Source organism: Ceratosolen solmsi, unplaced genomic scaffold (genome assembly GCF_000503995.2).
Source record: "Ceratosolen solmsi marchali unplaced genomic scaffold, CerSol_1.0 scaffold58, whole genome shotgun sequence".
In the NCBI taxonomy this organism is placed as follows: domain Eukaryota; kingdom Metazoa; phylum Arthropoda; class Insecta; order Hymenoptera; family Agaonidae; genus Ceratosolen; species Ceratosolen solmsi.
The window spans coordinates 1,129,968-1,149,078 of record NW_011948447.1 but is presented as its reverse complement, the minus strand read 5'-3'; the positions used below and the strand labels follow the sequence as shown (position 1 = coordinate 1,149,078).

General features: G+C 31.0%; 1 protein-coding gene across 1 annotated transcript in view; it reads right to left on the bottom strand.

The window, feature by feature from the left end:
• Positions 1-17,284, bottom strand: part of enok (histone acetyltransferase enoki mushroom) — a 40,821-nt gene extending 23,537 nt beyond the window's left edge. Inside the window, 3 exon segments of the mRNA XM_011504716.1 lie at positions 1,461-1,784; positions 3,389-3,821; positions 16,117-17,284. Of these exon segments, the coding sequence (XP_011503018.1) occupies positions 1,461-1,784; positions 3,389-3,604 (540 nt within the window). The 5' untranslated portion in view covers positions 3,605-3,821; positions 16,117-17,284.
• Between the last annotated feature and the right edge of the window lie 1,827 nt (positions 17,285-19,111).

Genomic DNA, 19,111 nt, shown 5'->3' with positions numbered 1-19,111 from the left:
TCTCTATTTTATGCATTATATGGAGAATTTGCTTCGCGCTGCTTTTCGTATCTATGTATAGATAGAAAGAATGCAAGCACTAGAAGCGATAAAAATGAAATGAAGCATGGTAAGAAAAAAGAATAAACCATCTGGTAGTAGATTATGACAAAATAAGAAAAAAATCCCACTAGGTCGTAGATCCTTGATCACTATAAATTAATGAGTCGTTGGCACAAAATAAATGTGAACTAGGGAGAATGAGGTTGAAGATAGACGAGAGAGTAAACGAGAAAGGGGGCGAAGGTACGAGGAAGGGTGGGAGGGTAGAAGAGACGGTAAATAGAGGCGCTTGATTTGACTAGTGTGTATACTTTCAACCGAGGTTGACAATGCAGAATTGATGTACCTATTATAACATTTCCCCTCTTCAGCACTCGAATGCCCAATACTTACGGTCTATTCCAACTATAATAGCGTTTTGGATTTTTGGACTGCTGACATCGTCTGTATCTACATTAACACCAGTGTACACTTATAAGACCTTAAGATTCAAATATTTACGGTTTGAGTTCAAGGTCGTTAGTTGAATCGAGGTCACGAGGAACTTGTATGCCATTAAAAGCCAACAAGATTATAAATTTCCCCCTTTCTCTTTCATTTATCTCTTGTTCTCTCCTTCAACCTCACCCAGGTCTGCAAGCACTTCATCATTATTTTATCGATTAGAATCACTATTCTTCTTTCTTTCTTTTTTATTGATAACGATAAATAAACAAATTGTAAAATAAACTGTGTATGTTTGAAAGATTCATGAGATATAATTTTTAATGTATTATGAATCTGAACAATAAAAGTATATATATATATATATACATACTATAATACCATAAAATAAAGCGAATTTAGATGTATTAAAAAATATTGGAAGGTTGAATTTATAAATGTTTACAAATAAAATATTTTCTATATCATTTGTAAACATTTATAAATTCAACCTTCAAATATTTTTAGTACATCTAAATTCGCTTTATTTTATGATATTATAATAAATAAAACTTATAAAAAATCATCTATTGAACTGAAATAAAGACTTATCTGTATAGTCCTATAAATATATTTATGTAAATTATGATTATATATTTCACGTGTACAGAAACATAATTAAAACTCAAATAATTCTTTTTTATCAATATAATTCTAATAAATATGTTTACTTGAATTAAAGTTACATTGTCATAATTAAAAAATAAAAACTTGACGAAATATATCCTAAGCAATAATCGAGTTCTTCTATTATTTAAAAACCCTTCAAATTAAAAATGTTCTTTTCATACACTTTTGAAATTCAAAACGCAATCGATGGAGTTTGATAATAATAAACCGACATTTATGATCGCGCATCCGTAATCATACAGGTATACGAAACTCTGTTTTGGCAGAGCAAAAAAAAAAGAATAATAGCAAATTATAAAACTGACCTTGGGTGTTTGAAAATCGTTGTGTGTGTGCTCAGCGTTGAACTTCTTAGCTAGATGAACAGGCCTATCGGGCTGTCTGAATAACCTTCCCTCCTGCAGCACCAAGCCTCGATCGACAGCTCGTTTAGCGGATAATCTTAGGGCCGTCCGAAGGTCGCTTTCTTGTTCCTCTTCTACAGTGTGGCTTTGACGCACATATTTCTCGATGTTTTTAAGGTTTGAGCCATCACGTTCACCAAGTTCACGTACTGCCTTAAAGATGATTTTGCTGAGATCGGTCGCACGATTCACCTTCAACGGCTTCGATTGAAGACCACCCGGATCCTATAGCGTATCCAAGCAAAAGAAAAGAATATGCCAAGATTTAATGTCGTGTTCACGCACGCTTAATTGATTGCCAAATGCATCACTCGTTTACTTTTATATCTCTTTTAATAATCTTCATTTCGTTGTTATTGGTTTTCCCAAGTCAATACAATTTACACAAAGCAACGTAATTGTTGATAGTCGTGTTCTATTTTTCATACGCGTTTTCCTCGTACCTCCTCGTCTAATATGCATATTTATTTTCTAAGAAGACTCAAATCAATCACTAGTTTGTGAAACATAATCCTTATTGCCTAACGTTTCATTTTCTTCGAAATAAAAATATATGCGGGTTAATGAGAATCAATGATAATAAGTAAATTTATTTAATTTCTTACTTAAGTAACTGATACATTTAACTATTTTTAGTAACTTTTCATTGTGTCAATTTGTAATTTATTCGTGTTATCCATAACTCAAAATCAATAATAAAATAAAACACACTAAAATATAAATATTCTTAAACTTGAAAATATTAAAAGTAAATTTTTAAATTAAAAATAAACAAAGTTTATAATTCCTCTATTAAAAAAATATAATAAACAGAAACCAAAATATTATAATATCAATAAGATCTTGGAGCAATATCTTATAAAAATTTAACATTTTCAATTATTTATAATTAAAATTTATTTTTAAAAACTCAATTTCATTAACCAACTGTATGTTCGCTAAATATTGCTTCATATTTCTTATATTGGAAGATACTTTTTACGTTAAAAAGTTAAAACGTATCTTAGTAAATATACGCAAAGATATATAAAATAAAATTTAAAGCTTTTTAGTATATTTGCTTGAGTAGCAAGATAAAAATTATAGTATTTTTAATTTCAATTGAATTGCCGCAAGTCAGCTTTTTGACAGATAATATTAATTTATGTATTCATTTGAAAAACACCTGTACTGTTCTAACAGTCATCTTTTAAGAATGTTTAACAACGTTAATATAAATATTCTATTTCATATGAGTATTTGGCTTCATTATTCGAAAAATGCAAAACTGTATAGATTGATTTATTCATCTCAAATTCAATTCGGTATCTTCTGTCAAATGTGTATTCGTAAAAAATACAATTAATAAAATTTACATGCAAAAGGAACGGTTAACAATTTTGTTTCTTATATTTATTAATAATAGATTTTGTAAATTACAGAAAAAAACATTTTGTAAATTGTACAAAAAGTACGTTAACGTTTGCGATCGTAATGAAGTTTTTGTGCGTTAGCCTCATTACTACATAGTGTAATAAACAAGCAAAATACGAATATGAAAAAGACAGACGACAAACTATAGATATCTTTCGTACTCCTTGTGCCTTCAAGAGATAAAATTTATAAAATGTATGATAAAATATTGAAATTTAGTTTTTATTCGTTGCAGGAATTCAATTAAAAATTTGCAAGATTACATTTATACTATGCTGGACCAATTTCATTAATAATAAAGCTTTTTGAAATACTTATAAAATATATAAATATAACTCAATGATTCGAAACACAACGAGTTGCAACAAGGTGACAAGAAAATCAAGCGAGATGCATAAATCACCAATAAGGGTCACCTTGTATGACGACTGTCCTTTATTGAAAAGTTTCAACACGTCGCCACGTTTAACAGCATGCTGGAGGTTTTCGGCAATAACTTCCTCATGGAAGTCATGTTGAAGCCTTATTGCGTGTGCAATCCGCTCGACACTCGGTCGTTGCTTCTGGCTACGAATCTTGCGGATCGCGTCGAGGAACCACGCGGTCCACGTCTCGGTGTCTGGCTCTTCCATCTTTGCGTTAGGGCGCGTGGACCCTCAATTGGTAGCCCCCGCGGACCGAAACCCCTCCGCTAGGCCAGGGTCCCGCATTCACATTGCGTACAGGGGCGGCGGCCCGCCGCCCTCGAACATGCACCTAAAACGCTGAACCGGCCAGTGTAGATGACAGTCCTTCCAATAACAATAATCTCCCAAGTGTGACTTGAATCACAAACCCGGAGATAATCCTCTGTAATAAAGAAAACCTTAGATAAAAATGCGAACAATCTCAAGAATGCGATAAAATATTAATACCTGAACTTTTCAAGATATGGCACTTTCGTTTAAAACCATGTACAGCGATGTGTACGCAGTACAAGTTAGCCAATAATGAGTGAATACACAATATATTAACCCCTTTTATACAACATACCCTTTTATACACAATATATTAAATTTTTATACATACATGAATTTATAATTTACTTTTTACATTTCCTTAAGAATTTCGCGATTTCTAAAGAATCCTAGATTTCAATAAATTTTTATGAATAGATTAAAAGCGTATATGTAATTATAGATTCGTAAAATGTAATTTTCAATGATTTTTAATAGTTTCTTCTTTTGAAATTAATATTAAAGTAAAACATGTACACTTAAGTAATTATATATTAAACGTTTATTAAAAAGTAAAATTTTATTTGTAAAATAAAATAAATTAATATTTGATTAATTACACTACTTTATTTTATTTAATCTTCATATAATATAATTTAAACTTTATAGTATATAGTACTATATACCATTAGTTGATATTAACAGAATTCAAAGGATACTTTTAATACACAAATTGGTTTAAATAATTTAACATATATTGCTACACTGATATAAGGAATAATTTAAATATGAAATTTGGGAGATATTCTTATAATTTAAAATTGTATTCTTTAATGTTTTAATTAATATTTACACGTAATAACTTGTATATATAAAACATGACATTTAATAAATAAAATTTATAGTTTCATAAAATACTGAACACACACTTGTATATAGGCCCATGTGCGTAAATATATTATATTTAAACCTATGTTTTAATAAATAAAAAATACATGTTTGGTGTTTATATAATATTAGTAAACGTCTACTTGAAATTAGATGTGTGGATTGTCTATGCATTTCTAAATACTATAATATATCTAAGTTGATAGTCAATAAATGTAATTTGGTTAATAAAAATAAATATTTTAAGTTTTCCATAATTAAAAAATTCATTAATTACGTTTTATATAATTTTATACAATTACGGTAACTTTATAAAAAATATATAATCCAATTTTTGGATAAATATGAGATCTAATTATTAAAATATACATTAAAAAATAATTTCTCGAAAATATCATTATTTTAAATGTTATAACAAATAAATTTTCTTATTTTAAATATGGTACAAAGTAAAAATAATAAACTTAAAAATAATATTATCTAAGCATGATTGAAATTATTAGATTTTTTTTAAAATATATAATATGCCAATTTTATTTGGAGTATACAAAGTATTCTTAACATAAACCTTTATAAAGAAAATACGGGATTATTACTAAATGAAAAAATGTATTTAACATACGTATAAAATATGTTTTAAAAAATTATATCTGTACATAATGTAAATGGGACAAGCTTTTATATAGGCGTTAAGATCAATAACTTTTTATTCTGATTTTCTACGAATATATTGATGAATCTTTAAAACTATTTTTAACTGTAAAGTCTCTTTTGTCATATTCGATAGTTGCACATATGATCAACCATTAGTTTTTCGAATGTAGATATATTATCAATTGTAACGAAACATTAGAATATGTACTAAATCGTAACTTTGAACTTTGATGATCTAAAACAGATTATCTACAATATATTCTTCATTTATATCAGGTTTATCCTCAAAAAACTGAGATGAATAGCAAAATCTATTAATTCGCTAATTAACAAACATTAAAATGATTTCTATGTACGTAACGGCAAAAACATAAAAGAATTATTTCACCAAAAAAGCATTAATTTAATTGAATATTTTTAATCATTTTTAGATAATTAAAGATTTTCATTGCATCATAATGAAAATTCCATAAAAAATAAAAACTATGGGTATGAGGTGAATGGTAAAGGGATAAATATTATTGAGATTATTAAAAGTAAAAATAATTAAATAATTAAAAAATTAAATAATTTACAGAAAGTCCGTTATTGAAAAGCCCTTTTTTATTTAAAAATTTAAACAAATGATACAATCCTATATCCTTAGTATATCCAAAAATGACTTATTTTTATGTTATAAATGTTCAACACGTTCAAATTAATTGAAATAAAAAATTTAATGAATTTATAGCAATATATTTTTAATAAATTCGATTTATGAAGCACATAAAAAGATCAACGATAACATAATAAACTAATTCGATTATTAAATTAATATTTAAAAATTGCGGTAAGTTTTTAAAATTTGTTAAATCTATGTAATATATTGTTTTAATTTTATTTACATGAAACTCTAAATACATATTTCAAAAAGAATTTTCTCAAACCCTTATTTTACACATCTATATGAATATAGAATATACGTTGTTATGAACAAGAAGTTGTGTAAGAAATTGAAATCTTAGACAAATTTTGTTATATTTCAATTTTATATTATTTTTAATACGATTTTCCATAAATAATAAAATAATTGTAAGTAAATTATACAGTGATTCTTTCGATACAGTATCCGATACAGACAAATGAATAGTTAGTGCTTGAACATCACTCTAAAAATTTCTAAAAATCTAATTATCTATTGTAAAGTATACAAAATAATCAGTATAAACCCAAAAAAACCAAGACTTTATGAATTGTATTCTCGTGCAACGTATGTTAAGTGCTTATATTTAAAAACTTATTATATACGAATATGTACACAAAATTAAAGTAATTGTAGAGGTTTCATAAAATACAAAGTTGGGTAAGTTTTATATTTATAATAAATCGATTATTTAAATTAAAAAAGAAATTAAGTTTTGAAATCACCTATCATAATTTGAATTATAGTTGAATTATAATCCAGGGCAAATTAACACAATAAGTTCAATGACGAATAAATGAACGATACAATATTTCATATTCTACAATATATTAATTAATTAAACCCTGTATACTTTAACAGTTATAAAAGTATACAAAAAAATTTTAATTTTAGAAATAATGCACTTTAACTAAATTACATCGTAAGTAATGAATTATGACGTGATGGGAGAAAAAAGATCTTTAGAATTTTTTTAACGGTACAAATTGTAAAGGTGATTGTTATAATTTTATAACAGATCTAAATATAGCTCATTAAGAATGGGAATTCAACTTGAATATTTAAAATGATATATGCAACGTGGTAAATTAAAACATATTTTATGGAGCGGCAAACCAACAGAAATATCTATATATATATCAATTATTGAAATGTTTAAGTCTAGGAAAATTCCGTTTTCTTAACTCCAATGTATAATTAATTCAACTAATTACACCTCATCGAATGGAAGAAAACACTTTCAATTATTATGAATTTTTATAAACATTAAATTTTTACCTTTTTTAATAACATGGTGAAGATATTAATTACAGACAATAAGATTACATTTTTTTAAATATGTCTTGATTCCAAATTATATGACATATGAATTTATTCTGCATAAAGTATAAATAAATCATTGTAAATTTAAATTTAATTAATTAAAATTACCTTTCATTTGTTAGTTTAACTACAAAAATATAACTGTTAAAAATGTAATTTTTTGCAATTCATATACTAATTAATTATTTTACATTAATTGTATTTATCCATAAAAGAAGAATATTTTTAATCTATATATACATATATAATGTTTATTAGATTATTACGTAAACAAATTTACTCTATATAGGATGTATATCAATAATTAATCAGTAAATAATAAAAGTAAAAAAATCAAGAATAAAAATCATATATCTTAAATAATACTCTCAAATTTTTTTATAAATTGCAATAAAAACTCATATACTTGTATATTAATTTTTACGTCAAACAATATTAATTGTAGTTGATTTAAATTTTGTACGAAATTTTGTGCACGCGTTAAACATATTTAACAAAGTTTAATTTTTATAATGATTAAATAATAGCTGTGTACTTTTATAAATTTGTTTGCAGCATAAATATTTCTATTTTCATTTATAATACATAACATATAAAATATAATGAAATACATTGTATCGCATACTTAACAAATAATTATATTTTGTAATATATTTAATATTACTTGATATATTGATTTTAAGACAGGTTAAATGAAAATATTATTAATAATAAAATATCCTGTTTAAACCATGAAAATTAAATTTAATTATATTATAAAACTTTTCTCATATATCGAAATTTCAAATTACTGTATACGAATTCATGTGAGTTGAAATAATTAAAATACCAATCAATAAATTTTTAATGTGCTTTTTATTATATCTCAATGCATACGACTAGCGTAAATATAGTATATTTGAACATTTTTTAATATATATGATAAAATGTTAAAAATAGAATTTATATATATTTTTATTAAGATAGTCAACGTCATCAATGTTATAAAATTTAATATATAATGTTCAAATTATTGTTATAATATGAGATAATATATAAGTTAAATTAGCGTTATTTCTAAGTTTATACAACTTGGTATGAAATAAACTATATAAAACGTATCATTTATATAAACAAAAAAAAAATTATTCAAAACGATATGAACAAAATCTTTGAAAAAGCAGCATTTAAAATATACTTTATTCGTGTTATTGGGAATGAGAGCGCAATCTGGTCAATAGGCACTGGTAAGTATGATAAGCGATTAAAAACTGTTCCACTAAACTTTTTATTTTGCCTTCATTTAAGAATTGTACTTATATATTGTTAAAACTTAAATTGAAACTCTTTTAACATATATTCTATAAATACTACATAAAATAAATAGTTTCAAATGTATTAATTTTTGAATGTTCATTTTAGGAAGAATGTAAAATAATGAGAGTGAGTAAAATTCACAATCATGAAATAATACATGTAACGATGATTGCAAGATTGAGTAATAAAATAACTAGTTAAAAGACTGTCTATTTTCGGAAAAAAAGGTGAGGATGATGAGGAAATTAATGGGAGTGTCTTCGGAGGCAATTGAATATCGCGGTGGCGTGTCAAAGAATGAATGCATGCACAAACCCTATTAAAAGTTTAAAATCATAATTACATACTCGGTTTATTTATTCCTTCTTTTACTTTTTGGTACACGTTCATTTACGAAAGTTAGACACCAATTAGGTAGATTTTCTTCGATCAATTGATAGAAGCTTTATGAGCTTGTACATTCGGTCCTCTGTCATGATCCCTTTTTTGGCACAGCTCTTTGGTAAACCGTTTTAGACGCACCATTTGATGACACATGAATTATAAAGTATACAATTCAATATTAGCCCTTCCTTAACCTTTATCATGTTTAAATGTAGAAGCTAATTATCGTCCTTAAAACTAAAATGTCCAGATTTTGTTTTTAATAATATTTTGAGTAGCTTTATCTGATTAATAAGTTATTACAAAGAAAGCGTGTCCATAAAATCTAAAAGTATATCGAATGATTTCATAAAATTAATATTTAATTTTCTCCTTAAGAGAACTTTAGTGTACTTGTGAAGAAAATAAGTTTCCTAGTTTGTAACAGGTAAATAATGTAAAGTCTACACATATATTGTTGTCTATTTTTAAAATTAGAACTTCATTGCATAGGTCAATAACGTCACTGATTTTCGTGTATAGCTACAAAATTATCTACAAAAAAAGTTTTATTCGTCCCAGCAAGTAAAATAAATTTATGGACACATAAAAGCAAACAAATTTCAATATTTCCTTGTAAAAAAAACTTAACGGAAATGATTCTTTCTATATTTTTCAATTTATATAGTAAGTATGTTAGAAGACATTAAAATGTGTTAAATTGATAATAATTGTCGAATTTCATTTTAATAGGTGTTTATTTATACTGATAACACCCCATTTGCACTATTAACTGGCTGAAAAAATCAATGATAAACAGAGGGAGAGGAAGAGTAAAAGATTAATAAATAAACTAATGGAAAAGTAAAAGAAGGTGAGAACGGGTAAATGGAAGAAATGTGTTCTAGTCGAACTATCTACACCGACTCTGAGATTCTTTCGTTGTCAAATTTGCCTACGTGCCTCTGATTTTTTACTATTTTGCGCCTTTTTATTAATTTTTTTTTGCACTCGTGGCATTTAGTTTATATCGAAAAGGGAGGTCTCCAATATTTAAGAATAAGCCCAGCGCTCGTTGTTGTATCAAATACTAACTAAGCTGACTTGTTTTAATCTATAAGTAATATAGAGCTCATCGTTCTAGCTAATCTTTCATTTGATTCTATTTAAGATACCTATATTCATACAATACTTGATGATATCCGAGCTTATGTATGAGCCGGAAGCAATTACCTTGTTGTAAAGTAGGTGCATACACATGTAATAACGATATATTGATTTAGAAAATAGAAATAATTATCAGTGCACAACCAATATATTTGAATAGCCTTCCAATGAACTCTTATTACTTAAATATAAGAAATGTTATGTGATCTATATCATATAACCTTTGATTAATCAAAAATATTCATAAAAATGGCTAATCTTATTAACAACTATAATCAACTATTCAGTATTAGCATAATTATATAATGTTATAAATATTCCAAAATACTTATTAAGGAATTAATTAGTATACTGCATTAGATTATTGTGAAAGTAAATACAGTATGAGTGTAGGAGTTGCTTCTTGAAATAACAGTCGGAAATAAGAATTTTTATATATAAATTTAATTGAATTCAAATTTTCATTATAAGATTATTATAAGGCTCGTACATTTTCAAAATTTTCACTCAAAAATACAAGATATGATTACACTTAATAGCAGTGTTCATTTTAAATACTTTTATTTCAGTCCTTCACAAGTATTTATAAACATTACAATTACACATAGACTGTACTTAGTAAAAGTACTTTTTATTTTTTAAATAGAAAAGTGTATAATTAAAAATATCATATTATATAGAAAATTAGAACGCACGCAAAAAAAAACAAATAAATGTCATAAAACAACCGTTGCAAAAGTTACCACAGCCAAGTCCATGTCAGAGCTTCCGTACATAACGCAGTAGAACCATTAATTCTTAGATAAACAAACTAATTGATAAAATTAGGAACGTAAGATAAAAACTAATGTAATACATACATTAACCCGAAAAAAGAACTTGAATTGACGGGTATGTGTGCAATATCACCCATCCTTACAAATATGGATGATGACAAAACATCAAAATATGGTTCTTAAATTACAAATGTTACTCGATACTTTATGTTCCAGTCACATTTTTCATTAGGGTACATTAAATTATATATAGAGGTATGAGCAATTCTTTGGGCGTGTACCAAAAGAGCTCAAAAATGCCTTTGATATTAATTTAACATTATACTATATTATTTTGTACTATTTCATATATTTTTTTATGAAAAAGAATTGCATATTTTCTTTGTTTTGTTAGTAAAAGTGCAAGCTGGAGAAGATAAAGCTGCACATCAACTTTATCTCAACCTGTTTTTATTAAAATATTAATTTTGTAAATGAATAATGAAATGAGCTATCTTCGTCATTGAAAATAAAATTAATGTTCAGGAAAGGTTTTGGCAAATGTGTACTAATATAAAAATTCCTTTCATTGAATAATAAACGAAATACAGATTGATATTCAAGAAAAGTGATCATCATCTTCCACGCGTGACTAACTAAAGTACTTAAAATCCAGGAATGCACGTAAACTCGATACGAGGTTCGTGTTCGAGAATATCTTCAAAAGGTGAAAAGGTTTTAAACCAAAAAATAGGAAAAGTTCAAAGGCACGGAGTAAAAATGAGAAGGGCGGCGATAGCGGCGAGAGTAGCGGTAGCGATACACTTGGGCAAAGCAAATCGAAAAACTGGACGGTGTATAACAATGCTCGGCTCCACTTCACTCCACGGCGAAAGAGGCTCGAAAAAGCCGCAGTTATGTGGGAGGGTGGTGATGGAGGGAAAATACAGGAGATGCGAAGTTGGGAGGAGAGGAGAATAGAACACGACGACATATGGAAGGAAGAAGAAACTGCCGCGTGTATTCGTCCATCCATTTGTCTGTGACCATTCAAATAGTAAGGGGGGAGGGCCGGCTGCGCGTTTTCGAGAGCCGTCGGCGCACGAGCCAAGCAGCTGCTATAACAGGCGGACGGAAGTCTTGCCAGCTTCGATGTGCCTCGACGTGCTATGCCACCCTTACCTACTTACTTCGTCCATATTTATATGACGGGTATCAGACAAAATCCAAATTTCGAGGTTAGCTCGATGCTCGGTGTTCAACACCGTGAGCCACTGACAGGGCAATACTGCCGAGCTTCAGTGATCACTACGTGACTGACTTTTCAAACGTTGCAGTTTTTTTGGCGAAGCGCCCCAACCGGACATGGCCAAGCCGGAGATACGCTGAATAACGCATGACCCCTTCTTAACCCATCGCGTTCCGCAAAGTTCGGATACCCCAACGACAATCTGTACTTGGTAACTGAGAATTGTGGAAAATTGTGGACACCGTCCTTTTATTTATTAGATATTCATTTGGACATGTTTTTTCATTTCTTTTAGTTAAAAATCATCGAATCAACGCTTTATCATGAAATCATAAGAATTAATAAAATATTGAATGACATTCAAATTTAAACAAAATAACTAAACCTGCAGAAAGAACAAAAAATACTTTTCTTAAATGATAGTCTTTTTTATAGTACATTTAATATTTGACTAATATATGTGTGTGTGTGTGTGTCTGTGTGTGCGCGCGCGCGCGCGTGTGTGTGTTGGTGTCGTAAAATTTTTTAACAAATAATGCACCAGAAAATAATTGAGATAATAAATAAGAGATTGATAACAACGTAGATGATGACGACGAAACTGCTTTATACAAAATTTACGTATTCAATAATTTAATAATTGTTGAATGAAAAGTAAAAGTACCTTTATATAAAACTAATATTAATTATATTAAATGAAATGCCAGGTGTTGTTAAAATTTACGGTAAAATTATGAAAAACCTCAACAGTGGTACATTGCAAATTAAAATAAGCTTGATACATTTTTATTAAAATCCAAAAATTTCGTGACAATTTATTTGTTACTTATATTCAGTTAGATATCAAAATATACAAGCGAGGTATTCATATATTGGCTAAGCAGTCTTCTTTGTATATCGTTGGTTTGGCTCTATTTACCTGGTGACGAGTGCACGAGAATTATTACTTGATGCAGAATAGTTGTTCGGCAGTGAGTGATACTTCATGCGTAGCGCTTGGTGAAATACAGCACCGAGAAATCTACCCCCTCCCTCGGTGCTACGCTGCTACCGGCCATCTTTCGTACCCTACCTAAGTACATCGAAATTGACGACAGCAGCTGCGCGTCTCTGACTCAAGCCACGCAAGAGCCCGTAGTCAGACGTCGACCGACCGATTTAAATCAAACACTTTGCCACTGGCACCGTCACATCTACCGCCTCAATAGCCGATGTCAACGATGACTCAGCAGTTCTGGAGACCCGCCGATCGATCGTCTTCGGACCATAAGAGTCCTTGTGTCATCCTTTTTTGTAGGTTAGGAAAACGGCAATTAATCATACAAACTCATCTATGTCGCTGAATTTATTAATTAACAGTTATCGCTTTGACAGTTGATTGTAATATAATCCCTATTCACTTGCGAAAAGAAATTGTCCCAGAGTTAATACAATGTCACTGATTAATAGTCACATGAGAATTTAGTTATTGCGTATTCCAAATTTTAGTTACTACATGTACAATCGTCATAAAAATTTGTAATTTAATATTCAAAAAGGTTTGGTAATTTTTTCGTTTCATATATATATATATATTAGTTGAATTAATTTATGATTATTTGGAAATTAATTTAAGAATTCAAAAAGAATGTTAAATAATTGTATTTAAATCCATAAACGTAAAAGCATAATGTAATGAGTTGACAATATGGATATAATCCTTTTATCTTTTTTCCAACCACATACTAAACTGTTTTAACATAGATCTAAATAAAATAGCAACTTTTAGACGCAAAAATACCAAATTTCTTTTAGGTCTCTAGATTCATTTATATGCATAAACTTATCTTGAATTCATATCGAACTTCACAATGACATAATATATTTTACACATATATTTTACTACGTATTCATACGTATGCAAGTCACATTTTCAACCAATTTTTAAACTACTATACGAGTCGCGCCTCTTTTGAAATAACGACAAAATAACAAAATAACAGTTACTTCTCAATTAAAGAAAAGACTGAAAAAATTCATCGACTCCTGTATATTAAACGATATTATTGAACAAAGAATTACAAAATGGGTCTGGAAAAGTGGACGTTGGTTGACATTGAATGAAGCGATACTATGAAATGCAAGAAGCGTAAAAATGCCAACCAATTAGAACATCTCTGCCTCATAAGTTATGCACTCTTTTATTCAAATAACATAAAGCTTAGATAACTATTTTTTCCTTTGAAATTATTTATGACATTTAGGCCAATAATACTTCTATTCGAATTTACACATGGTAAAATGCAATTGTAACTTGTAAAATGCATATATTGTGCTGTAATTATATTCATAGCTCCATTAAAATATAGCATCGAACAATGTATTTTTTATTCACTATATGAAATAAATAACAGTCTTATGGAATTATCGCTTTCTAAACTAATTATTATGTATTAAATGACATCATTACATTTCAAGACAAATAACTTTGACTTATTTAGAAGTATTTTTTTATTATTATAATAAATATAATGTGGTATTTTTGTAAAACATGACGTAATTAGAGATTAAAATTTTATCAGTTTTATTCACAAATTATACAATCGATTAATTTATATCATGAATTCGTGATAATTCAATAATTTTCATTTATTCATTTAAATTAATTTATACACAAAGAAAATATAGTTAATATTATATTAATTTTTATATAATAAAGGTGAATATTAATGTGATTTGTTAAATTATATAACAATGCACTTGTATAAAAATATATACGTATGCTTTGAATAAATGTCAAATTAAATATTGTATAAAAATTTAATAAAGGTACAATCACAGTTACTATTCATTCGTCGATCTATTGCAAATCACTTGTAATGATAATGAAAGATTTTGATAAGAATAGAACATACGTTTGTTATTCGATCTTAATATTGATGCAAGTCATTTTAACAAACGTTTAATAGTTTTGTTAAAAAAACTTATCATCGATTTTACAGTTCCCAGTTAATTATATAAATCGTTATTTAAAAAAAATAACTGTACCTATTAGGAACTCCATTCGCAATGAATTTTTCAAAATCATTAGTCAATGAAATATCATTATAGGTCATTAGGATAAAAGATAGTCATTATAGGATAAAATTTAAATTCAGTTTGGATCCTTTTTATGCCTTGAATGCAAGAGTAAGTTTGATTTCTTAAAAAGCACCACTCACGGTAATTTGCCATATAACGAATTAAATCGTCATGAATCATAATTCTGTCATATTTTTGATTGAATTTTGACTGACTTATGACCGTCATAGAATTTTATACATGACAGAGACACTACAGAGCAACTCTCGAACGCTCGGCACGTAAAGAACCGCCGAGCGTCGGTTAACGGTGCAATTACGGCCGGTCGATCGACAAGTTTCCGTCTCACTCTGTAGGTCGTCTCATCTTTTTCTCTCATTTATACTACTTTACACTAGCTCGCACACGCGTACTCCCATATATGCATACACGAACGCACATTACTGGCAGAAAGAAAACGAGCGTGCGCGCGTGTGTGCATGTGTGTAGTACAGAGAAAAAGAGAGAGAGAAAGAGAGAAAGAGAAAGAAGGGCTCGTCGAGGTGGGCTGACGAGGTACATTAGGGTCAGAGCCGACGACGACGTCGCCGACGGCAGCCATTTTGACAAGGAGACGAACTTTTGTAAGAGAGATAGAAGATTGAACAAGCAGGAGGGAGTTTCGCTGTGCCCGGGAACACTTGCCGCCTTTTTTACACGGTCTTGGCAAATCCATCCTCCTGACCTCATGTACAGCCTCTTTCTCCCTTTCTATCGCTCAGTTACGCACTCTAGCATAGAACGAAGATACTATGACGTTTCCTTTAAAGAATTAAAGTGAAGAAGACTCGGGCGTAGGCATGTAAAGCATATGCAAGAAGGATGATGGAGGGAGATGGAGTGCAAAACGGAAATCTGCGGCTACAATCATCCGACGGATCGAGAACCGTCGGGGGACTGCTCACACTCGATAGGTCATTCTTCGTCTCTCTTTACCTGCTTGGGAGCGTACCTGTGCTTGCTGACCTCGTGCGCGAAGTAATTCGCATGCGAATTACGTGTCGCAAAGATTCAGCAACGTTGCATCAATTTCTTGGAGTGCTATTTTCCACTTTTGGCCCTGTTTATACACTTCTGATTCTTCTCGCGACGTGTCCTCTTTTTGCCTTTTGCTTATAGCTTCGGTGATGCGTATCCAGTATCTGGAGGATTCAAAGCACACGCGCAAACACAGAAGCACAAACACAGCGGCCGTTTATCGGCGTGAAAAAAGCGCGCACAGGATCGAGGAAGAGAAAAGCAAGAGCCCACACAGTAAAATAGAAAACGGTACATGAAACATTCGAGCGGAGTCCGCGCACTCACACGCGTCCTCGGAGTTATGCTGCACGGAGGGCCCAACAGAGATGGACATACGCGCTTACGATGTAACGAGCTCTGACGGAGAGGGGACCCGCGAGAAATTTTCTTATCGCGCGCGCGCGCACACAATGCGCGTATTCCGACCGCACGATAAACGAGGAGACTCGTGCCTCGCGTTATTACGTATACGTGCGTGTACGAGAACCGAACGCAACCATAAATGAAAACGCTACGGCTACAGGAGCTGCACTACGTCGTCATCGTCGCCTAGTTCTTTCTTCGTTATCGCCGTCGTCACTACCGCCGCAGTCGCAGCCGCTACCACCGCCACCGTCGTCACCACCATTACCTCCTCCCGGGATATTTCTAATAAAAATCTTCGCACGTCTCGGATGGTTTGAGCACACGTTAAGAATTGAGATCGTTGCTCCCGGTAGCTGACGCCAATATTTACCGTACTTTACACTCGCGACGTTCACTCTCGGCAGTGTCGTCTCCGCCGTCGCTGGGTTCTAACGTCTGCGAAAACGGCGTCACATTACACAAATCAACAAAAGTTACCCACTTGACAAAGATGGCCGCGTCGCAACCTCGCGGCTACTGCGCACCCGATGGGGAGCGCCACTGCGCCGCTACGACTTCACCGTGTTTGCGTGTGTCATGCACGTTATTACACTGGATCACCTCCTCTCTGTCTTTCTCTATTGCTCACTTGATTATCGCCTGTCTACCCGTATGCCATGCTCTTTCCATTTTTTTATTTGTTTTTATTTTTGTTTTGTTTTTTAAAACTTTACAGCAACTATCTTTTTAACCTCCATGCTTTTATGTTGGTTTGCATTCGTTCACGAAATACAACGTTGTTTCAGGCAGTATAGTCATAAAAAATAAGAGAATTATTTGTACCAATATATTCCAGTCCCTGTATCTTTATGTATTTTTTTTCTGGTAATAATTGCCAAACATTATGATAGTTTCAGGCCAAACGAATAATTTACTCGAAATGTATCGTCGCACTTGTTTAAAACAAACTGCATGACATTTATTATAGCTCTAAGCCTTACCCCAGCATTAAAAAAATAAAAATTATAAACTAATCACTATATTTACAGAAAAATGTAAAGTAATAACGATATCACATATGTTAATAATGATAAATAGGTTCGTGAAGTTCAGAGATTTCCACGATTAAATTTATAAGATTTAAAGGATGCCAATTACAGAAACGTACAATAGGTGTAAGTTGCATTTTGTACGAATTGTTTACTAAAAAGTTTGTAATAGGTCAATCTATTTGAAATAAAAGATAAATGGACAGCTACTAAATACATGAACGGTAGGATCATCCTTAAATACGCATCTTTTGGGCTCCTCCCTATACATACCGACAACTATTTACTTACCAACCCCAGCTCTATATGCATTTATCCATCCGTCCATTAATCTACCTATCTATTTATCCAACTATGCATTGATCCATTTACCCATCCAACCATCTAGCAATCTAACTATCGTTATTATTGGTGTACGAGTGCGCGCGCACGGCTTTACAAGATCGCACCGATAATTTTGTTCGCTCGCACACTTTAACGAAACAGTAGTGAATAATTATGAGCCCATATGTAATATACGCAATTCAAGGCACGGCTCCCATTGCTCTTTCGTGGGGCTGGAAATTGTATCCCTCTCCCCCGCTCAACCTAGCGCCGCCTATACGATTTCCTTCGGTTCTGTGCCCAAGTAACAGCAACGGTAACATTTATTCCCGTCCCTTTTTTTCCGCGGCGACGTTCGTGTTCGCTCTGTCGTTCACGCACGTGCCAGCGACTTTCCCTCCTTGTTGCGGGCTCGTTTTTCGTACCCCTGCCACAGCTACTGGCGACGCTGCGACTGCGCGTCGTGGAGATCGCTGCGGACTCAAACCCCGGATGCTTTTTTCTTTCCGTCCTCTACTGGCTACGCACGGGTTCATGTATGAATGCACATGTATGTATAACGCGCGCGCGTTGTCTCATATAAGTAAAATACGTTAAAATGATAAGCCCGGCGGGGGAGGACGAAAAGAGGGGATGAGAGTAAAAGAGGAACTCGCTTTTGAAGGCAACGAACGAAGAGGATGGAATGGAAAGGAGTGCGCGTGTGAAAGGTGATCTTGGTGTCTCTTTGTATTATTACTGGCCGCCCTTGTATTTTTTAACACTCGTTCCGTGCTTTCGTGTGCATCAATCAACAGACAACGATAGCTTCCGACAGAGTATATATAATTGCTTTTATTGAAATTCAGCGGGATATGTCTATCGACTGAATGTAAGGGATACAATATGGTGCATTCGATTTCTGACTTTATATTATATATACTATGCTGCACGCTTTTAATGCATCGAGGGCTTGTACATAAATTAATATCAAGGACCGAGGAAATTATTTTTACCGACTGGGCTTATCTTTTTTCCAAGCTCAGTGCGACATAACGTATTTTTTAATGAATAAACTATATTCGTGGAAAAAAAACAAACCTCGTAACATTTTCGATACAACTTTTCTTAAATTCTTAATATACGAACATCATAATTTTAATTTAATACTCTGAATTTTTATATTTATTCGTAATACAATGTGTCATCAAATTTCATACTAATCACAAA